The sequence below is a fragment of the Scyliorhinus canicula genome, chromosome 6 (assembly GCF_902713615.1).
Source record: "Scyliorhinus canicula chromosome 6, sScyCan1.1, whole genome shotgun sequence".
In the NCBI taxonomy this organism is placed as follows: domain Eukaryota; kingdom Metazoa; phylum Chordata; class Chondrichthyes; order Carcharhiniformes; family Scyliorhinidae; genus Scyliorhinus; species Scyliorhinus canicula.
The window spans coordinates 65954485-65973082 of NC_052151.1; the positions used below are offsets into that span (position 1 = coordinate 65954485).

Here is an 18598-nt window from a genome sequence, read left to right on the forward strand (position 1 = left end):
ATGACCAGTTGCCAAGAAAGTTTACTTTTGCCTACAACTGCTGTAATATCACTGTACTCCAATCTGTGCTGGCCTGAGACCATACCCAAATTTGACGTAGTGCCTTGTGATTACTCCGAACTCCGGTCATTTCAATGGTCTGGTTATTTTTGGGATGGGGGTTGCTTCTCTTCCTTTTCAGGTGCACATCCTGCATGATGGAAAGCCTCCCAGCCCAATACTATGACCAGCACCACTTTGGTAGTTGCATGCAGGAAAAATGCATGTTGAAATCCAGCATTGCACCCCTCATTGTCCGCCCCATAACACCAACTCTGGTTTGGCTGTACCGTGGTACAAACACTGATCAAAATCTAATATTGTAGAAACACTAACAGGGAGAGATTCATTTGAGAGAAAACAAAGTGAAATCCCTTCAAGGTTTAAATTAACCAAAACATTGGCAGTAACACAATAGTGAGCTATAATTCAGATTCGTGAATCAGTATATTTTCTGGCTTATGCTTGAATGATGCATCGCCTTTTCCTCCTAATATAATCAAATTCTAGACCCAAGTTTTCCTGAGTAAAAAAACACAAAAGAAAATCATAGCCATATAAATTTAACTCACAGCATGTGATTTTGTCTTGCATATTTTGTTTATATGCCCATCAAAAATACTCTTTCCAAAGAATGTAATTTTGTGACTATCTTTTTAAAAATTCTTCCATATAAAATTCTGTTTTACTCAATTCCTCATTTAAGAAAGGTTGTTTGATTTTTTTTTAAGGTTTGAAGAAGCAATTCACAGTTCCAGAAAATGTAGTGTGTGCACAGGCTTTTGAAGTTTCTTAATTTAGACTCACATTTTGAGGTAGCCTTAAGCCTTTCACTGTAACGTACAAAGTTGAAGGGTATTGATTCCAAGGGCGTTTCTTCCACCATTCAAATACTTCGATGGAATTGGAAAGCTTCTTGATTTTTGCAGGTGGATAATACAACTGTAGACGCAGTTTCCGATCAATATTCAACACTCCGTTAGCACCTACCAACTATTTAATGACAATAGAAATGCTTGTGTTTATAAGTGACGCATGTTAACTGAAGCATCTGTGTTTCCAGTATTCATTGAACAAAATTTTATAATATCATACAATATTTTTCTAAGGACAAATAAAACAACTACAAACATAGACAATGGCAATAGCTCCAAATTCCTGAGGATCCACCTTGCATGCCCTGGGCCCGAGACTGTATCAGATTGCAGAAAAGAAGAAAAACACCATTCTTTAATACCTGGTTTGAAAAAAAAACAGCAGGTTAACCCCTGGACAAGATAAATCAATCCCCACTGGGAAAAATTACCTCAATTGGGAACACTGGTTCTGAACTGGCATGCCTTCTCAGCGAAGTCCCGGAATTCTCCACCCCTTCAACACACCTCCCCAAAATGGAGAGTGCGGGTGGGAAGGGAAAGAGGAATTTCGGCCTCCTGCAAAAACTTAAAAAGGCCATGATAAACTGGGTTGAATCCAGATTTAATCTAGTCCTCCCAGATGAAATCATCCCACCCCAAATCTTCATCCTCAGGAATTTAAGGGCCAATGGGTATATTTTCACCTGTAACTAGGTAAAGAAACAAAATCCCTTCCTGAACTGCCATTTTATATGATTATTTCAGTTTTTTAAACATTTCAATAGAAAAAAAGATTTTTTTGAAAAAAATGTTCCATTATATAGTATTACATAGCAGTAAAGTTATTTAGTTGTGATGAACAAGAAAATCTTATCCAGGAGGGAAAAGGTTTTATTTATTTTTTCCACAAGATGCGGGTATCGCTGGCAAGATCATTTATTTGCCATCCCCAATTGCCCAGAAGGTGATGGTGAGGCACCATCCTGAACTGCTTCAGTCCACCTGGTGTTGGTACGCTCACAGTGATGTTAAGGAAGGGAGGACCAGGACTTTAACCCAGTGATAGTGAAAGAAAGGCTATATAATTCCAAGCCAGGATGGTGTGTGGGTTAGAGGGGAACATCCTGATGGTGTTGTTTCGATGTATCTGTTTTCCTTAATCTTCTTTTTGGTAGAGGTCATGGGTTTGGAAGGTATTGTCGAAGTAGCCTTGGTGACTTAGATGGTATACACTACTATCAGAGTCATGGTGGAGAGAGTGAATATTTCATGCTGATTTGAATCTATTTTTTTACTGCAATCCACCAACAGTACATGTAGCTAGATGTGATAATGTAGCAATGTAGAATCATTGGAGGTTTAGTCTTCAAATCCCAACATTTCTAAGTGGGAAATTGAATTAGTTAGACTCAGGGTTGAGACCAGGAAAGAAAAAGATATAAACCCAATGGTTCACTAATGCTGTTCAGGGAAAGGTGAACACTACCTTCACATGGTCTGGCCTACAGATGTACTGCATAACTCTTAACATCGCAAAGCAAGTCACTAAAACAACAGAAGACCATAGCTTCTCAGGGAAGTTATAGAACACCAATTCCAGCACCCAAATCTTGAGAACAAACTTCTAAAAAAAGAGAAATTCTAAAGAAGAGAAAATCTAAAAAAAAAGTATTACATATTATGGTCAAAATGCCTGTTTGCATCCACTTGTTCAGTCTCTCAAATGAAGAGCAAATAATTTCAGATTCACCCAGTGCAAGTCTCTGTGAGAAGGAGAACACAATCAAAGAAGATGATTGTCAGCAAGATGAAAGAGAAATTATTTTAGTCTTTGTGCTCAAGTGTACCGCTGACTTTGGGCTTAGCTAAATCTTCCAGTTTGGTCTAGGGCAGGCACGTGAAGGCAGAAATATGGCAGCACTGGGGCACAATGGCCATCCCTAATTGCCCAGAAGGTGATGGTGAGCTACCATCCTGAACTGCTTCAGTCCACCTTTTTACATAACACAAATGAGAATTTTGTTATATCATAGAATCCCTACAGAGCAGACGGAAACCATTTGGCCCATTGAATCTGCACCGTCCACCTTGAGTTTCAGGATTTTAACCTAGCAATAGCGAAAGACGGCCACACAATTCCAAGTCAGGGTGGTGTGTGGGTTAGAGGCGCTTCCCAGTGCCAAGGGCCTGGGTTCGACTCCAACCTCGGGTGACTGTCAGTATGGAGTTTGCACTTTCGTCCTGTGTCTGTGTGGGTTTCCTCCTGGTGCTTCAGTTTCCTCCCAAAGTCCAAAGATGTGCAGGTTAGGTGGATTGGCCATACTAAATTGGCCCCAGGTGGGGTTACGGGAATAGTGTGGGGTTTGGGCCCAATTAGGGTGCTCGTTCAGGGGGTCGGTTTGCGTATACATTGGTGGCTTAGATCTTGGCTGTAGGCAATACTGCAGTTATGATCTTTGGGATAGTGCTGTGGAGTGGCAAAAGCGGAATGCAACGCATGCAGCATTGCTTCGATTTCAGCAGCCAAAGAGGATGCTCCCTTTCATTTTGCGTACACAGAATCTCCTTTCCTCGAAGTGGCATCATTCTTAATCTAATTAAGCTGTGAATAATTATTAAAAATTCAGACTGGAAAAGGGAATGCTATTTACACAGAGTCAGGTATTATGAAGCACAAGTTAAATCAGAACTGACTATGTTAGAAACAAAAACCTGCTAAGATCTTGCAAATATTGCAGACAATCCTTGCATTATGCTTCAGAATATGGCTATGTCCATAACACTTTACCTTTAGAAATGCCCAGGCTATTTTCCGCCAACCACCTTCACTACTTTGAGTTGCATAGTTGACTCTGGCTTCATCCATACTTACAAATTCAAGGATCTGTACAAGCATCAAAATATCTGATTAGAGCTTCGAACAAACTAAAACAAATAATGCAAAATATCTAACTCAGAATTGCTCTAAAATACAACTCTAAAATAAAACTCACTAAGATTTTCCACTTGGTCTCACTCCAGGGCAGATTAGACACTTGTGTGATAAAAGCCTAAATATTTATTTTCATAACTTCATTTTTCATTACACAGAAAAGATATTATGTGATAGTTTCTCATCTACGCTCTCAGCAGGTACTTGACCAACTGCAATGTATGGGAAGTGTACTGTAACTATGAGGGGGGAGACGATCTTCTGTGCCTTAACGGGTCTTACACCTGAATAAAGAGGTGGCAGAAGGAGTGCAGCTGCAGGCTTTCCAAGTCTACAGCTGTTCCTCCTACATACTAGTCTGTCCACAGACCTTTTGGATTCTGCTGGGAGGGGGAGACAAATTTTCATTCCGGTTTCCATCAGCCTAACCCCTGGGTGGCCCTATAGAATTTCCAGTTCATACAGCATCACAGATCCTAATGCCAGGATTATCCAGGTATCAGTATACTGACCAACAATGGAGCTACATTGAAAAGAATCTACAGTAGAAGGATAGGAACACTCCATTCTGTATCACTTAAACATTAAAATGGGTCTGTGCTTTCTTCAGCTTCTGCTTAAATTATTCTATCTTGGGGAAATCTGGAAATTCCAGGGCAGTGAAGTGGAGGTGAACATATGGTGCAATGTACCTCAATCCCTTTTTCCACTTACCGACCCTGAAAGTAAACGTTGTCAAGGCACAATGATATGGAAAATCTCTTGTTATCCGTCAGTTAAATTTGCATGATGTGCAATCGTAACTGATTAAATCTGCAGTTAAAATTTTTAAATAAATTTACCTCCATAATCAGAAGTGGGGCTTGGTATTTAGGACGTGCAAAATTGTGAATTCAGCAAAACAAAAGGAAAACAAACACTGCACTAATGTTTTCAATGGAAATTCGACATTTCAGGTCTATCTCTAACTTTGATCAGCATGCATGCATTTAAATTAAACTAATTTGGAACATTCAAAAAAAGTTGCTCAGCTCATTCCAAAATATACAACTGTATCCCACTCATCTAGGTCTAGTTAGCATATAAAAAAGTTAAGATGATAAGAGTGCAGAATTGGTATGCAGGATCCAACCAAAATATTTGATACCTCAAAAAACAGAAGGCTACAAGGTGAATCCATTAATCCTTGAAGGAAGTAACCAAATCGCTCGTTGAAGATAATTTGCTCCTCCCATGCTGGAATTGGTGACTTTTCTTTCCTAAAATCGAACGGCTGTGTCATGATGGGAAGGATGTGCTCCACGTTCTCTTGCTCATAATATGAAGTGACAGGTCGATTGCTATCAACATGAAAGAATTAGAATGACAAAAGGAGGAAATGTTCCCAAAAGTTTTAAATCTCCAAGAATTTTTTTATTCCAGCAAGGTTTTGTATAATAAATTGAAAGGGCACGATTCAACTAATTGGGAACAAAATCCCCCCGCAAGAGCATTTAGCTACGTGTTTCCCAGCGATCACTGCGCCGAGAAATACACGGCTATACAACGCGACTCTCGCTGTGTAAGGGGCCTCAGTGGGGAACACACTACCGAGGCCGCACCTAGCTCCATTTTCTCCACTGAGGAGATCTGCTCGAGAGAGTTGGGAACACTATTTTTAAATGGGGTCCCGATCTACGAGGCCGCCGAAGCACCCAGCCGTGACCACCCTCCCCCCCACCCAAATATGCTATGGGAGGATCCCTGGCAACCCCTCCCCCACCCCAACATCCCCCTCCAACACCCACACAGGGCTCCCCTAGCCCGATCACGCGGGCAAACATGCCAGTTTGTACCTGGGCAGTGCCAACCTGCTACCCTGGCAGTGCCCAAGCCAATGCTACCTGAGCATCTTGGCAGTGCCAGGCTGGTACCCAGGTAGCACTTCCAGGGTGCCATGCTGGCAGCACCAGGGTGTCCAGGTGGCACCGGCAGCACCAGGGCACCACCCTGCTCAAAGGGCACGTAGCCAGGGGTCTCCAATCACCTGGGAAACCCCCACGAGTACGTTCGGTCTGGTCCCTGTTTGTGGGGACCAATACCAAATGCCGCTCCCCCGAGGTTTGCAAGACAAAGGAGATAAGTCCCAAAGCCTCAGGTACCTCAGGATTAAAGTGAGGCTAGATGTCTCGCTTTAATATGCAAATTTACTAAAAAGTGATGCCGTACATAATGGGCGGGACTTACATAGCATTGTCTCACAAGATCGTATTGGATCTAATGAGGTGTTGCGAGCCGGATAGATCCCCGGAGTAGGGTCTCCTGGCTTTTATCGTCACGCTGCACCACAAAGCACTGCTTTTCAGTCGCAGTGTGGCCATTGGATCACGTCCAAAGCTTTTTTTTAAACAAATGGGGCCCATCAGTTTCAAAGATTTAAACAATGAATAAGGTCAAGCTTTAAATTGATTTATGAGAACATCATTAGTTCCTTGCCCACGCGAACTATACTTGTTTTATTCACGCTTCAATTTATGTTGACCCAGGAGGTTACTTTCTTTAAAAATAAGCAATGCTAGTGCACTGCGGATTTCTGATTTCTGCATCAGTCACATATCAAAATCAATAGCTTTCAAGGCATACAGCTTTTGATCTTTATCAACACTACATTCTGTAAAAGCAATTTGAGTTAACCAGTATGATTCTGACATTATCAGAGCCAAGAGCAAAAAGCAAAAGTTAATTTAAAGTTAGCATATGAATGCTAAGCGAAGTCAGAAAGTATCAGACTCTAACGGCAAACGTTCAAACACCCTTATGGATATAAAGCTGTGCTGGATGATTGGAAGGTTGCAAAATATTAACACCCGTTCAGAAATAAAAGAAAGAAATAAACACCGGATATGTATAAACAGATCAATTCATACCAAGTTGGGTGGGAGGGTGAGCTGTGAAGAGGATCCAGAGATACTTCAGCAGGATTTGGACAGGCTGAGTAAGTGAGTACATGCATGGCAGCTGCAGTATAATGTGGATAAATGTGAGGTTATCCACTTTGGTAGCAAAAATAGGAAAGCAGATTATTATTTGAATGGGTGTAAATTGAGAGAGGTGGATACTCAGAGAGACCTGGGTGTAATTGTGCATCAGTCACTGAAAGTAAGCACGCAGGTACAGCAGGCAGTAAAGAAGGCAAATGGTATGTTGGCCTTCAAAGCAAGAGAATTTGAGTATAGGAATAGGGGCTGGATTCTCCGTTGGCGAGATTCTCCGTTTCGGTGGCAGCGCACTCACTCCGGATTTCCCGAATGGCGTGCTGGCTCCCACAATGGGAAACCCCATTGGCCGGCTGCTAGCTCGGGGAATCCTGCTGTTGGCTGGGGCGTGCCGCACCAGAGAACGGGTGGCAGGACGGAGAATCCCACCCAGGATTCTATCTGCAATTGTATAGAGCATTGGTGAGGCCACGCCTGTAGTGTGCAGTTTTGATGTCTCTTTCTGATTGTTTTTGCTAAAGAGGGAGTGCAGCGAAGGTTTAGCAGGTTGATTCCGGGGATGGCAGGACTGTCATATGAGTTGGCCGGAGTCTAGGTCGGGGATTTCTGCCATGGTCGTTTTTATAAATCTACGTCATCCCAATTGGAAATAGGAAAGCAGATTATTATTTGAATGGGTGTAAATTGAGAGAGGTGGATACTCAGAGAGACCTGGGTGTAATTGTGGCCCTTCCAGGACACTTTGATCATTATATATTGTCCCTCCCCAAGGGCTGGCACAGTAGTCGAAGCTGTAAAGGTCATCTTTTTACTAAATAGGATGGCCACACACCCTGACACTCGTGCTGTAGCACACTTGGTAGTTCTGCCCTATCCAGCTCTTTCTTACGCTCAGGCTTTTAAGATGGGTGAAGACTCTGGATCTTTTCACCGGGCCATTTAGACCCCTCACGTTCCAGGTGAGTAACCTGATTGGGGATTTCTGTCCATCCTGCGGAGCCAGCCATACTTACCATGTGGACGTGCCCCTGCACCCCGGGGTTTCCCAGTGCTTGTGGGCCATCCAAGATGTCCACCATTGTCTTTATTCTGGCTGCCTCCTGGTGCAACTGTTGTAACAAGCATTCTACCCTATCCCCCCACCCTCCCCCTACCTAATTTCTAAAGCCCCCAAAGCCCATGCCCATTGCCCCAGGAGTCCTCCCATCCCAGTATCCCTATTTCTTTCCCCTCTTGCCTCCCTCTCCTTTTCCCTTCTCCCCATCCTTCCCCCTGTAGCCACCTGGGGTGGCCACATCCCAATTACAAAATGGACGCTTGCAGAGAATGAAGGGAAAAATGGACAATGCTGAGAAAGCAAGCCAATGCAAGGTTTGTCTGTTGATTGGAGTTTGCAGCTCCCAGACAAGACCGATACTGCAAAGCCATTAGCATACTAATGAGCTATCTCCAGGGACAAAAGAGAAACATTTAAGCAAACAATACCAAAGCAGACACCCCGGCGCCAGTGGAGACTAAAAAAGCAGGCCAACTGTTACCTAGGGCCCACCCAGCGATCAGGCAGCCACCCCTTTATTGGAGAAAATCAATACCGATGATTAGGATATGGTCCAATTAATTGGGGCCAAGTTCAAGGCCCGCCCAAAAACGCACCAAGCCCCTTTGGGGTATAAGAGGAAGCCCCCAAGAGAGAATCATTCTTCTTGGCCTTGGTTCTCAGCAGCGAGAGACCTGCCTAGCAGCTGCACCAGACAAGTAAGTCCAAAGTCAACGCACGCTACGAGATAGATGCTCCTAGCTACTATGCTATACAAGTTGGATGCCAGCAGCCTCAGAACCAGACAACGGCCATTGTTCCTCTGACTGAGTGGGTGCCCGAAGCTAAGTATAGGCTTTTAGTAGTAGTGATAGTTTAGTTAGTAGAGTTTGTGCATGAGTATAATTGACTGTGTGTAAATAAATGAGTATTGATTTTTGAACTTACTAACTGGTGTAGCGAGACTTTGATCAGTATTCGGTTTTGAACCTTGTGGCGGTATCGAAAAGATACCTGCCGACTCTTGAGCAAGCATAATTAGAATTAAGGACGGCGACCATATTAACCGTCATAAACAGAGCCAATTAAGGAGATAGCATAACGAGCAACATGTTCTGGCGACATCTGACGGGACGCGACTTAGAAGTGGCCTCACCACTCCGAGAGAACCCAGATTTGAATTAGAAATCCAATTGGAAGCAGGCAGGGTTGCCCCCTGTCCCCCTTGTTGTTTGCACTGGCAATCGAGCCGCTGGCGATGGCATTGAGAGATTCAGAGAGGTGGAGAGGCTTGGTGCGAGGTGGAGAGGAACATAGGGTGTCGTTGTATGCCGACGACCTGTTACTGTATGTGGCGGACCCGGTGGGAGGGATGCCGGGAGTGATGGAGTTACTAGCCGAGTTTGGGACCTTCTCAGGTTATAAATTAAACTTAGGCAAAAGCGAGGTGTTTGTGGTGCACCCTGGAGACCAGGAGGAAGGAATTGGTAGGCTCCCGCTTAGGCGGGCAGGGGAGAGCTTTAGGTACCTGGGGGTGCAAGTGGCCAGGGACTGGGGGACTCTCCACAAGCATAACTTTACCAGGCTGGTAGATCAGATGGAGGAGGAGTTCAGGAGGTGGGACGTGCTGCCATTGTCGTTGGCGGGGAGGGTGCAGTCCGTCAAAATGACAGTGCTTCCGAGGTTCTTGTTCCTTTTTCAGTGCCTGCCCATATTTATCCCCAGGGCCTTCTTTAGGAGAATGACTAGCAGTATTCTGAGTTTTGTGTGGGCACATGGGACTCCGAGAGTGAGGAGGGTGTTCCTGGAGCGAGGAAGGGATGGAGGTGGGCTGGCACTGCCCAACCTTCTGGGGTACTATTGGGCAGCCAATGTGTCAATGGTGCGTAAATGGGTGATGGAGGGGGGAGGGGCGGCGTGGAAAAGAATGGAGATGGCGTCATGTAGAGGTACGAGCCTGGGTGCCATGGTAACGGCACCGTTGCCGCTCTCCCCTAAGAGGTTTACCACGAGCCCGGTGGTGGCAGCGACCCTAAGAATCTGGGAACAATGGAGACGGCATCGGGGGGAAACAGGGGGCTCGATGGAGGCTCCACTGGGTGGCAACCATCGGTTCATCCCGGGGAACACGGATGGGGGATTCAGGGGGTGGCAAAGGGCGGGCATCAGCAAATTGAGGGACCTGTTTATTGGCGGGAGGTTTGCGGGCCTGGGGGAACTGGAAGATAAATTTGGCCTTCCCCAGGGGAACATGTTCAGATACCTGCAGGTAAAGGCGTTTGCTAGGCGACAGGTAGAGGGATTCCCTTTGCTGCCCTCGCAGGGGACGATGGACAGAGTGCTTTCGGGGGTGTGGGTAGGAGAGGGGAAGGTGTCTGACATCTATAAGGTAATGCAGGAGGTGGAGGAGTCGTCAGTGGAGGAGCTGAAGGCTAAATGGGAGGAGGAACTCGGGGAGCAGATAGAGGACGGGACTTGGGCGGATGCCTTGGAGAGAGTCAACTCTTCCTCCTCATGTGCGAGGCTTAGTCTCATCCAATTTAAGGTGCTGCACCGGGTCCACATGTCCGGGACTAGGATGAGTAGGTTCTTCGGGGGTGCGGACAGGTGCACCAGATGTTCGGGGAGTCCTGCGAACCACGCCCATATGTTCTGGGCATGCCCAGCACTGGAAGAATTCTGGAAGGGGGTGGCGGGGACGGTGTCGAGGGTGGTTGGATCCAGGGTCAAACCAGGGTGGGGACTCGCGATTTTTGGAGTTGCGGTAGAGCCGGGAGTGCAGGAGGCGAAAGAGGCCGGTGTCCTGGCCTTTGCGTCCCTAGTAGCCCGTCGAAGGATTCTGTTACAATGGAAGGATGCAAGGCCCCCAAGTGTGGAGACCTGGATCAGTGACATGGCGGGATTTACAAAATTGGAAAAGGTCAAATTTGCCCTGAGAGGATCAATACAAGGGTTCTATAAACGATGGCAGCCTTTTCTGGACTTCCTGGCTCAGAGATAGGTAACTGGGCTAATAGCAGCAGCAACCCGGGGGGGGGTGCATTATTGTAGTGTTTATTCTGTAACTTTATAGTGTGTTAATTTGCGTTGTTGTTAAAATGCTGGGTTGTTCATGGGGATGGGGCGAATGTATATGATTGTTAATATTATTGTTATTTTCGGTATTTTACTAAGGTGCGTCAATGTTGTATAAAATCAAAATTTCTCAATAAAAATTATTTAAAAAAAAGAAATCCAATTGGAAACAGAAAAACCACAAGTGTTTGAGCAATACTGATCAAGCCTCCAGAATTCGGAAGTGTGTTAATGCATGCGTACTAACAGGGATAGAAGGTAAACCCGAGAGATTTTGTTGCGTAAAACTGTCGGGAGTTTTGAAGGCCGGAAATTAGCGTAAGCCATACCCGTGTCTACATCACCGCGTTGTCACCCGCTGTTCCAAATTTAGTAGAGAACACAGATAGGAAAAATGGCAATGAAGGCAATGGAACGCCTTAGGAACCCCCAGGAATTCGAGGTTGCAGCAACGAGTAGAGTAGGTCAGTGTTCCATTGATGTGGAGATGCCGGCGTTGGACTGGGGTGAGCACAGTAAGAAGTCTTACAACACCAGGTTAAAGTCCAACAGGTTTGTTTCAAACACGAGCTTTCGGAGCGCATTCACCTGAGGAAGGAGCTGCGCTCCGAAAGCTCGTGTTTGGAACAAACCTGTTGGACTTTAACCTGGTGTTGTAAGACTTCTTACTGTGTCCCGTTTGGGAAGAGGAAATCAGGAAATATCTCAAAGGGAAAGGATGGCCTCTTTGGAGTGAATTCTGCATTAATGAGGAAACAGGTCCCGGGAGTATAGGACATACTTGGTGGGAGAAACTGACAGAGATACACAAGAAGAGCTTGGGAAAAGCTTGCAAGCCGATGGCAATCGTGTCACGTTCGGCACAATTGTGAGGCACAGAGGAGGTCGTTCAGATGCTCCGTAGAGAGATAGAAGAGAGAGATAGAACCAGTGAGGGTGACGCGAGTGAGATTGAGAAGGAGAACAGAGATTTGAGAGAGAAGCTAGCAGCAAAGGACAGAGAGGTGGATGATGCCAAGAGGGCACACCAGTCTTGTCTCGCGCACTTAAGTAGCTTCCAGACGCAGTACGAAAAGGCCTACCAGGACACACAATGTGCGGTCTTGGTAAGACAGGAAACCGAGCAGCAGGTAGAAACATTGCAGAAACAGTGCAATGATTTGAAAGCAGCCCTACGAGCACTCCATTCTTCCACTGTAGCCACCTGGGGTGGCCACTGCCCAACACAAAATGGAAGATTGCAAGGAATGCAGGGAAAATGGACATGTTGTAAAGCAAGCAGCTTGCAAAGCGATTGTATATTGGGACGACTGCAGAATCCAGTTTTGACTGTTGCAGAAACCAGACAGCACTGTGAAAAGAAACAAGTTAACATACTAATGAGGCGATACTGGGCGATCCCCAGATACAATGGAAACAAGTTAAACACAGATCGACACATTCTATGGAAGGCCAGACCCTTTGGCGCCAGAGGAGCCCAAAACAATAAGTCCCAAGAACTGCCCCAGCGACCGAGGAACTGCCCCATGATTGGGGGGTTTCAAACATATCGATTGGGAAGAGACCCAATTGATTCCAAGCAGGTAAAAGAGTCCGTCCAAAGGGGCGCGGATCCCCTGGGACCTATAAAAGAAAGGTCCCACACATGGTTCAGTCTCTTGTCTCCTGGCTCCTGTCTCCCGATCCAGCCTTCGGACAGCAGCCACCAACAAGTAAGTGCCTCCCAACGACCGCTACCAGAGATAGGAACTCCTGACCCCCTTTTTAATTGATACCAACCTGAAGTCTGCAGACCAGAGCAGAGCAAGAGGCCTTGTTCCCTGACCCAGCAGTTCCTTCGAGATAAGTATTAGTTGTTTAGCGGTAGGAATAAGTTTAATCCTTTTAGCGTGTGCATGGGTAGTTATTATAATTGTATTATAATAAACTCTAGTTGTTTGGACTTACTAATTGGTATACAGTTTTATTGCTTTGAACTTCACCTTGAAGCTTGTGGCGGTGTCTTAACGACACCTTGCGACTCCAGAGCTTAGAACAGAAACAGAGCCAAATTGAGTGTTCAGCACACTCACACAGAAGTCACAACACCACAACGGAACAAAGGCAGAGCTCCGTAGACCACGCAAAGTGCCGGAAGCAAATTGCAGAATTGCAATCCCTGCTTTCAGAGCAAAATGGATTTCAGAGTACATTCGGACTCCAATTAGATCAGGAAAACGGCCCCGATTGGCAGGAATTAAATGAAACGGCCCATAGATACGTACATGGAGCATGTACACAGGAGAAGCCCCAGAAAAGGAGAGCACCCCAACCCCCTACTGAACAGGCAGAACATACCCCCATGAACCCTGTAACCACACACCGCAGGGCCGCAGCAGAAGGAGAAGCAGATTTTCTGTACACAACCCCCTTAACCGTGACCCAATTACAGGACCCGTGTGGAAAAATTACACTGTTACTCCCCACTTCAGACCCCCACCAATTTTTCGCGAAGGTTAAACAGCAGGCCACCATGTACGGCCTGGACGAGAAGGAGCAAGTGAAGCTCACAGTTTTAAGCCTCGACCCTTCAGTCGTGGCAGCCCTTCCCGGCCCACAGAATGTAGGAGGAGGCACACTCCAAGAGATGTACACAGCGATCCTTGATGCGATCGGCTACAACAGAGGAGACCCGGTAGAAGGCCTAAACAAGAGTAGGCAAAAGAAAACAGAGCACCCCACAGCGTTTGCTGGCCGTTTGTAGATACACTTCACAGCAGTTTTTGTAGAGTTAGCCTGTGCCCATTCATCCGCAGATAACATGGCCAAATGGACTCGAATCCTGGTCTCTCATGGAACAGAGGCAGGACAGAGAGCTTGCACAAATTACGACCCTTCAGATGAGGCCCACAATGAGAAATGGGTTTTGAAAAGGTTGCCCCGCGCTTGGGAGCAATCCGTTCACAACAAAACCGCATTTATCAGACCCGAGGAAGAGCAGGCAGATGCAGACAGGCATCCAGCTAAGGCGCACCAGAACCCCGCATGGGTAAATGAGGGCAGGAACAGCCCACCCCAGCCCAAATCACATGAGTGTTACAACTATGGACAGTTAGGACACTTTGCACAAGAGTGCAACACGCCACAGAAACAGCAGAGAGTCCAACAGACAGGCACCCTAAATAGGAAAAAGCCTATTCATAGCTTTAGCGCCCGTTCAGACCATGGAGACATGAACGGCACTAACTGACGATGTTCGGGATCCCCAACTTGGGTCTGCGACACCCTTTGGGATAAGTCCAGGCGACCGGTCATAGCAGGCAAAGTCCGGGGGCAGCCCGTAGAATTTCTTTGGGACACAGGAGGGTCCCGCACCACACTCAACTCCTCCACAATGTTTCAGAGGGACACATGGCCCACAACAGACACCATTACACTCAGCGGCTTTACATGTCACTTACAACAGGAACACATCACAGCCCGCATAGCGATACAGATAGGCAACATCACTACCAAGCACCCCGTAATTTTAGTTGATCTGCCCACACAGCAGAACATATCTTAGCGATTGATTTCATGAGCTCCCACAACCTTTCCTTTGATCCAGTTAACAAATGTGTTTGGAGAATGGCGAGTACGAGAATAGAATTAGCTCAGTAGGAGACTTCTGGTTCGACCCTCGAACCATTAGTCCAGACGGACAGGTTAGGGCAGTCCTGCAAGAACACAAAGCAGCATTTGCACAGCACAAGCACGACTGTGGCAGAATGGCTGACTCTGTGCAGATTACAGGTCCTGACCCCAGACGCAGCACGGATTTCCCCAGGAAGCAGAGGGAAAAATCTCAAAAGTAATAGATAGTTTACTAGACCAAGGCGTACTGAGATCAGTAGCCTCCACAAACAATGCACCAATTTGGCCTGTCAGGAAACCGGATGGATCATGGCGACTGACCATTGATTCCCGGGAACTGAACAAAGTAACCCTAACAACAGCCCCCACCGTAGCAACGAGTCCCGAGACATGCTCAAATAGGGACTCCAGTCAAAATTCTTTTCAGTTTTGGACATTAGCAATGGCTTTTGATCCATTCCATTGGCTAAAGCGTGCCAGTATAAATTCACTTTCACATTTAAAGGACAGCAGTACACGTGGATGTGCCTTCCACAAGGCTTCCACAACTCCCCCTCCATTTTCCACCGACAGCTGGCAAATGGTTTAGCTAAATTTTCCCACCCCGAATATCTGGTCCAGTATGTAGACGACTTGCTACGACAGACAGACACAAAGGCAGAGCATATTTCGCTTCTCGCAGAACTCCTAGGACTCCTGAAAGAAATTGGTTGTAAGGTAAATCCCAAAAAGGCCCAGATTTTGAAAGAAAAAGTGATTTACTTGGGTACAGTAATCACTCATGGTAAACGTTAGATCGAGCAAAAAAGAATTGACTCGATAGTCAAATTGCCCCTTCCCCACAATGTCTCAGCCCTCCGGTCATTTCTAGGACTGGTTGGCTACAGCCGAAATCATATTGACTGTTTCGCCACGAAAGCAGCGTGGACTATCTGAACTTCTCAAGAAGCAGGCACCTTGGGAATGGCTCCCACAGCATACGGATGCCGTGGATGCCTTAAAAAGAGCACTCAGCACAGCACAGAATACTACAGGTCCCAGATCCACTTTCCCCGTACACTATCGAAATAGCAAGCACCGACCGAACCCTTTCGGCCGTGCTCCTCCAGGAACGCCATGACCAATTACGACCATGGAATACGCCTCACGCATTTTAGACCCTGTCGAGCAAGGATTTTCTGCCTGTGAAAGGCACCTGCTTGCAGTTTTCTGGCCAGTACAATACTTAGCAATACAATAACAGGACTCAACCCAATCACCATCCTCACTGAACACACCCCAACACAGCTATTGTTAGACGGCCGACTTAAAGATGGAACAGTCAGCCAAATCCGCGCAGCCCGTTGGACCCTTCTTTTACAGGGACGGGACATTACAGTTAAACGAACAAGGACCCACACTTTCCTTGCCGATAATTTACAGTACCCAGGCACCCCTCATGAATGTGAGACCATCGCCACAAAACACAACACAGGCCCATTTATTCCGAAGACACCTCCCAGGAAAATAGGTAGTACACCCCAGAGACCTCAGCCCATAGACACGTGCGCACCCCTGAAGATTTATGTGGATGGCTCCTCCACAGTTTTTTTGGAATGGAAAAAGAACAGGTTGCGGAATTTATGTAGAGGACGCGCAGGTACGCGCCCTAGAAGAGATTTCCCGAAAGTTGCCAGGACACTTAGTCTCGCAGGCAGCAGAACTGGCAGCGATAGCATATATAGCAGACCACCCCGACTCGTTCCTGACCCCAGCAGACATCTATTCGGACAACTTGTATGTCTGTAATAGTCTCACGGAATTCCTACCCCTGTGGAAAACAAGAGGATTTGTTTCCGCAGACAGAAAACCCCTACCCCATTACTCCGCCATATTTTAGAGAAGGCAAAAGACAAACAATATGGAATTATTAAAGTTCGTAGTCATCACCGTTCTTCCCCCCCGGTAAGGTTAAAGAAGATGCCCTAGTGAAGGCAGGTTCCAGGCATGGTTATTTTTGGAACCCCCCCGCCGAACACGCAGTTCAGGTCTCACAGACCAACATACAGGATTTAGCTCAGGCTCAGAAAGAGGATGAGAAGCTCAGGGAGATTTTAACGGGAACCTTCCCAGCCCCTTATGACAAGTTTAAGAATTCTATAACCACACACGACGGTGTGATTCTGAAGGACAGCATTTATGTAGTACCAAGGCAGGACACGAACCAGATCATTTGTCAGTTCCATGACAATCATGGACACCAAGGAATTGAACCCACCTCAGACCGCTCTGCGGGTGGCTAAATTTAAAAGCCGACGTCACCCACTACATAGAGAATTGCTTGATCTGTGCCCAGCACAATCTGGACAGATATGCAAAAAAGGCTCAACTTAGTCATACCCGCCCCGTTAACGGCCCCTGGACTAATCTCCAGATAGAATTCATAGGACCCCTACCCCCTTGCAGAAACGGATACAAGTATGTGTTGGTGGTCATCGACACCTTCACAAAATGGGTGGAGGCTTTTCTATCACGAACCAATACAGCATAGACAACCACAAAAATCCTAACCCACCATATCTTTTCAAGATGGGGACTCCCCTGCAGTATAGAGTCCGATCATTTCACAGGACGAGTTATGAAAAACGTCTTCACAATTTTCATAATAACACAAAAGTTTCATATTGCATACTACCCCCAGTCAAGCGGTATTAGAGAGGATGAACTGAACATTAAAAGCCACCCTCAGGAAAATGGTACAGCAAAATAACAGCACCTGGGATTCAGTTCTCCCATTTGCGTTAATGTTTTTAAGAAACACTGTATCCACGTCCACAGGACACCTCCCCCCACACTCTCATGACCGGACGCCCCATGAAAGGGACAGAATATTTATTCGGTTTAGATTTGACCAGCCCTGCAGACACAGCCCTCACACACAAAAACGCTGTACAGCAGCTAGTAGAGAACGCTAAGGCAGCCCAACTCGTAGCATCTGAAAGACTGGGAACACGGAAGAAACAGAGCAAGGCTTCTTTCGATAAGACAGTGCACACCACTGAATTTGCAGTAGGGCAGCAAGTGATGCTTTCCCTATACAACCCAAGTTCATTCCTTTCCCCAAAATTCTCAGGACCGTATTCCATTTCGGACAAAGTCAGCCCTTCGGTATACAAGATCACATATCCCAATGGAAAGTCTGCGTGGTTTCACATAAACCAGCTCAAGGCTCGCAGAATAGCCATACACACCACATTCTGCTCGCAGATGAGCATGCCACGCCCACAGATGACGCATTCCTACCCTCCCCCAGCCAGTCCAGCCCGTCCTCAGACACAACTTCAACTCCGCCCCCAGAGACTCGACTCCGCCTCTCCCCGCCCCCAACCAGCACGACAGCGACAATGATTGTGACAGCACTGATGACAGCTACAGCACACCATGTTATGACTATCCCCCTGTACCAGGCCCCACTCCCAGTGATTCCGAGCATGATTCTAGTGACCCCCTAGAAATCACATACATAAAAGCCCCTGACCCAGACCCACCGCCCGACGATTATGCACTGAACCCCAACAATTCCAAACTTGACACACAATTCTGGCACCGAGACTATTCGTTCAGGCTCATCCGGAACGACGCGATGGACCCCAATTCGCCCCACGCAGCTTTGGCAAAGTTAATCCAGTCGAGAGTATGGCAGCCAGTAAAGATGATGACATTGAGTCTGACTCCCACCAAACTAATCCCTTTGCGACTCTGTTCGGTACCGAAAACTGAGGTGTCCAGATGATGGTAAAAAGGAACCGATAGAGAAATACGGTGTCCTTTCTGATGGAACCTGCACCAAGTTTGTTGCATGTTTGTTTGTGTTACTGTTAAGTGTTGATTGTTTAGAATTTGCATGTTTTCACGGCCCTACGCCACCATTCCTTTAACGCCCCCGGCAGTTAATGGAACAAGTTTGTCCACGGACAACCGACTAGTTTGTCCGCAGAAACCTCTGAGACCTTGAAAGTTTGCCCAGACACCATTTCGTTACTGCTCTTCTGATTCGAGAGAGAAGAGGCATTACTGCAACCCCCACAACGAC

General features: G+C 46.5%; 1 protein-coding gene across 8 annotated transcripts in view; it reads right to left on the bottom strand.

The window, feature by feature from the left end:
* ahi1 (Abelson helper integration site 1) overlaps positions 1-18598 on the bottom strand; it is a 375133-nt gene that overhangs the window by 282819 nt on the left and 73716 nt on the right. For all 8 annotated transcript variants that reach the window (XR_005460937.1, XM_038799412.1, XM_038799411.1 and 5 more), the window contains 3 exons: positions 4976-5168; positions 3685-3780; positions 847-1032 (listed from right to left, as the gene is read on the bottom strand). Coding sequence is in view for 7 of the 8 variants with exons in the window: in XM_038799412.1 (XP_038655340.1) it covers positions 847-1032; positions 3685-3780; positions 4976-5168 (475 nt within the window). In the remaining variant the exon portion in view is untranslated. The remainder of the gene's footprint in view (positions 1-846; positions 1033-3684; positions 3781-4975; positions 5169-18598) is intronic.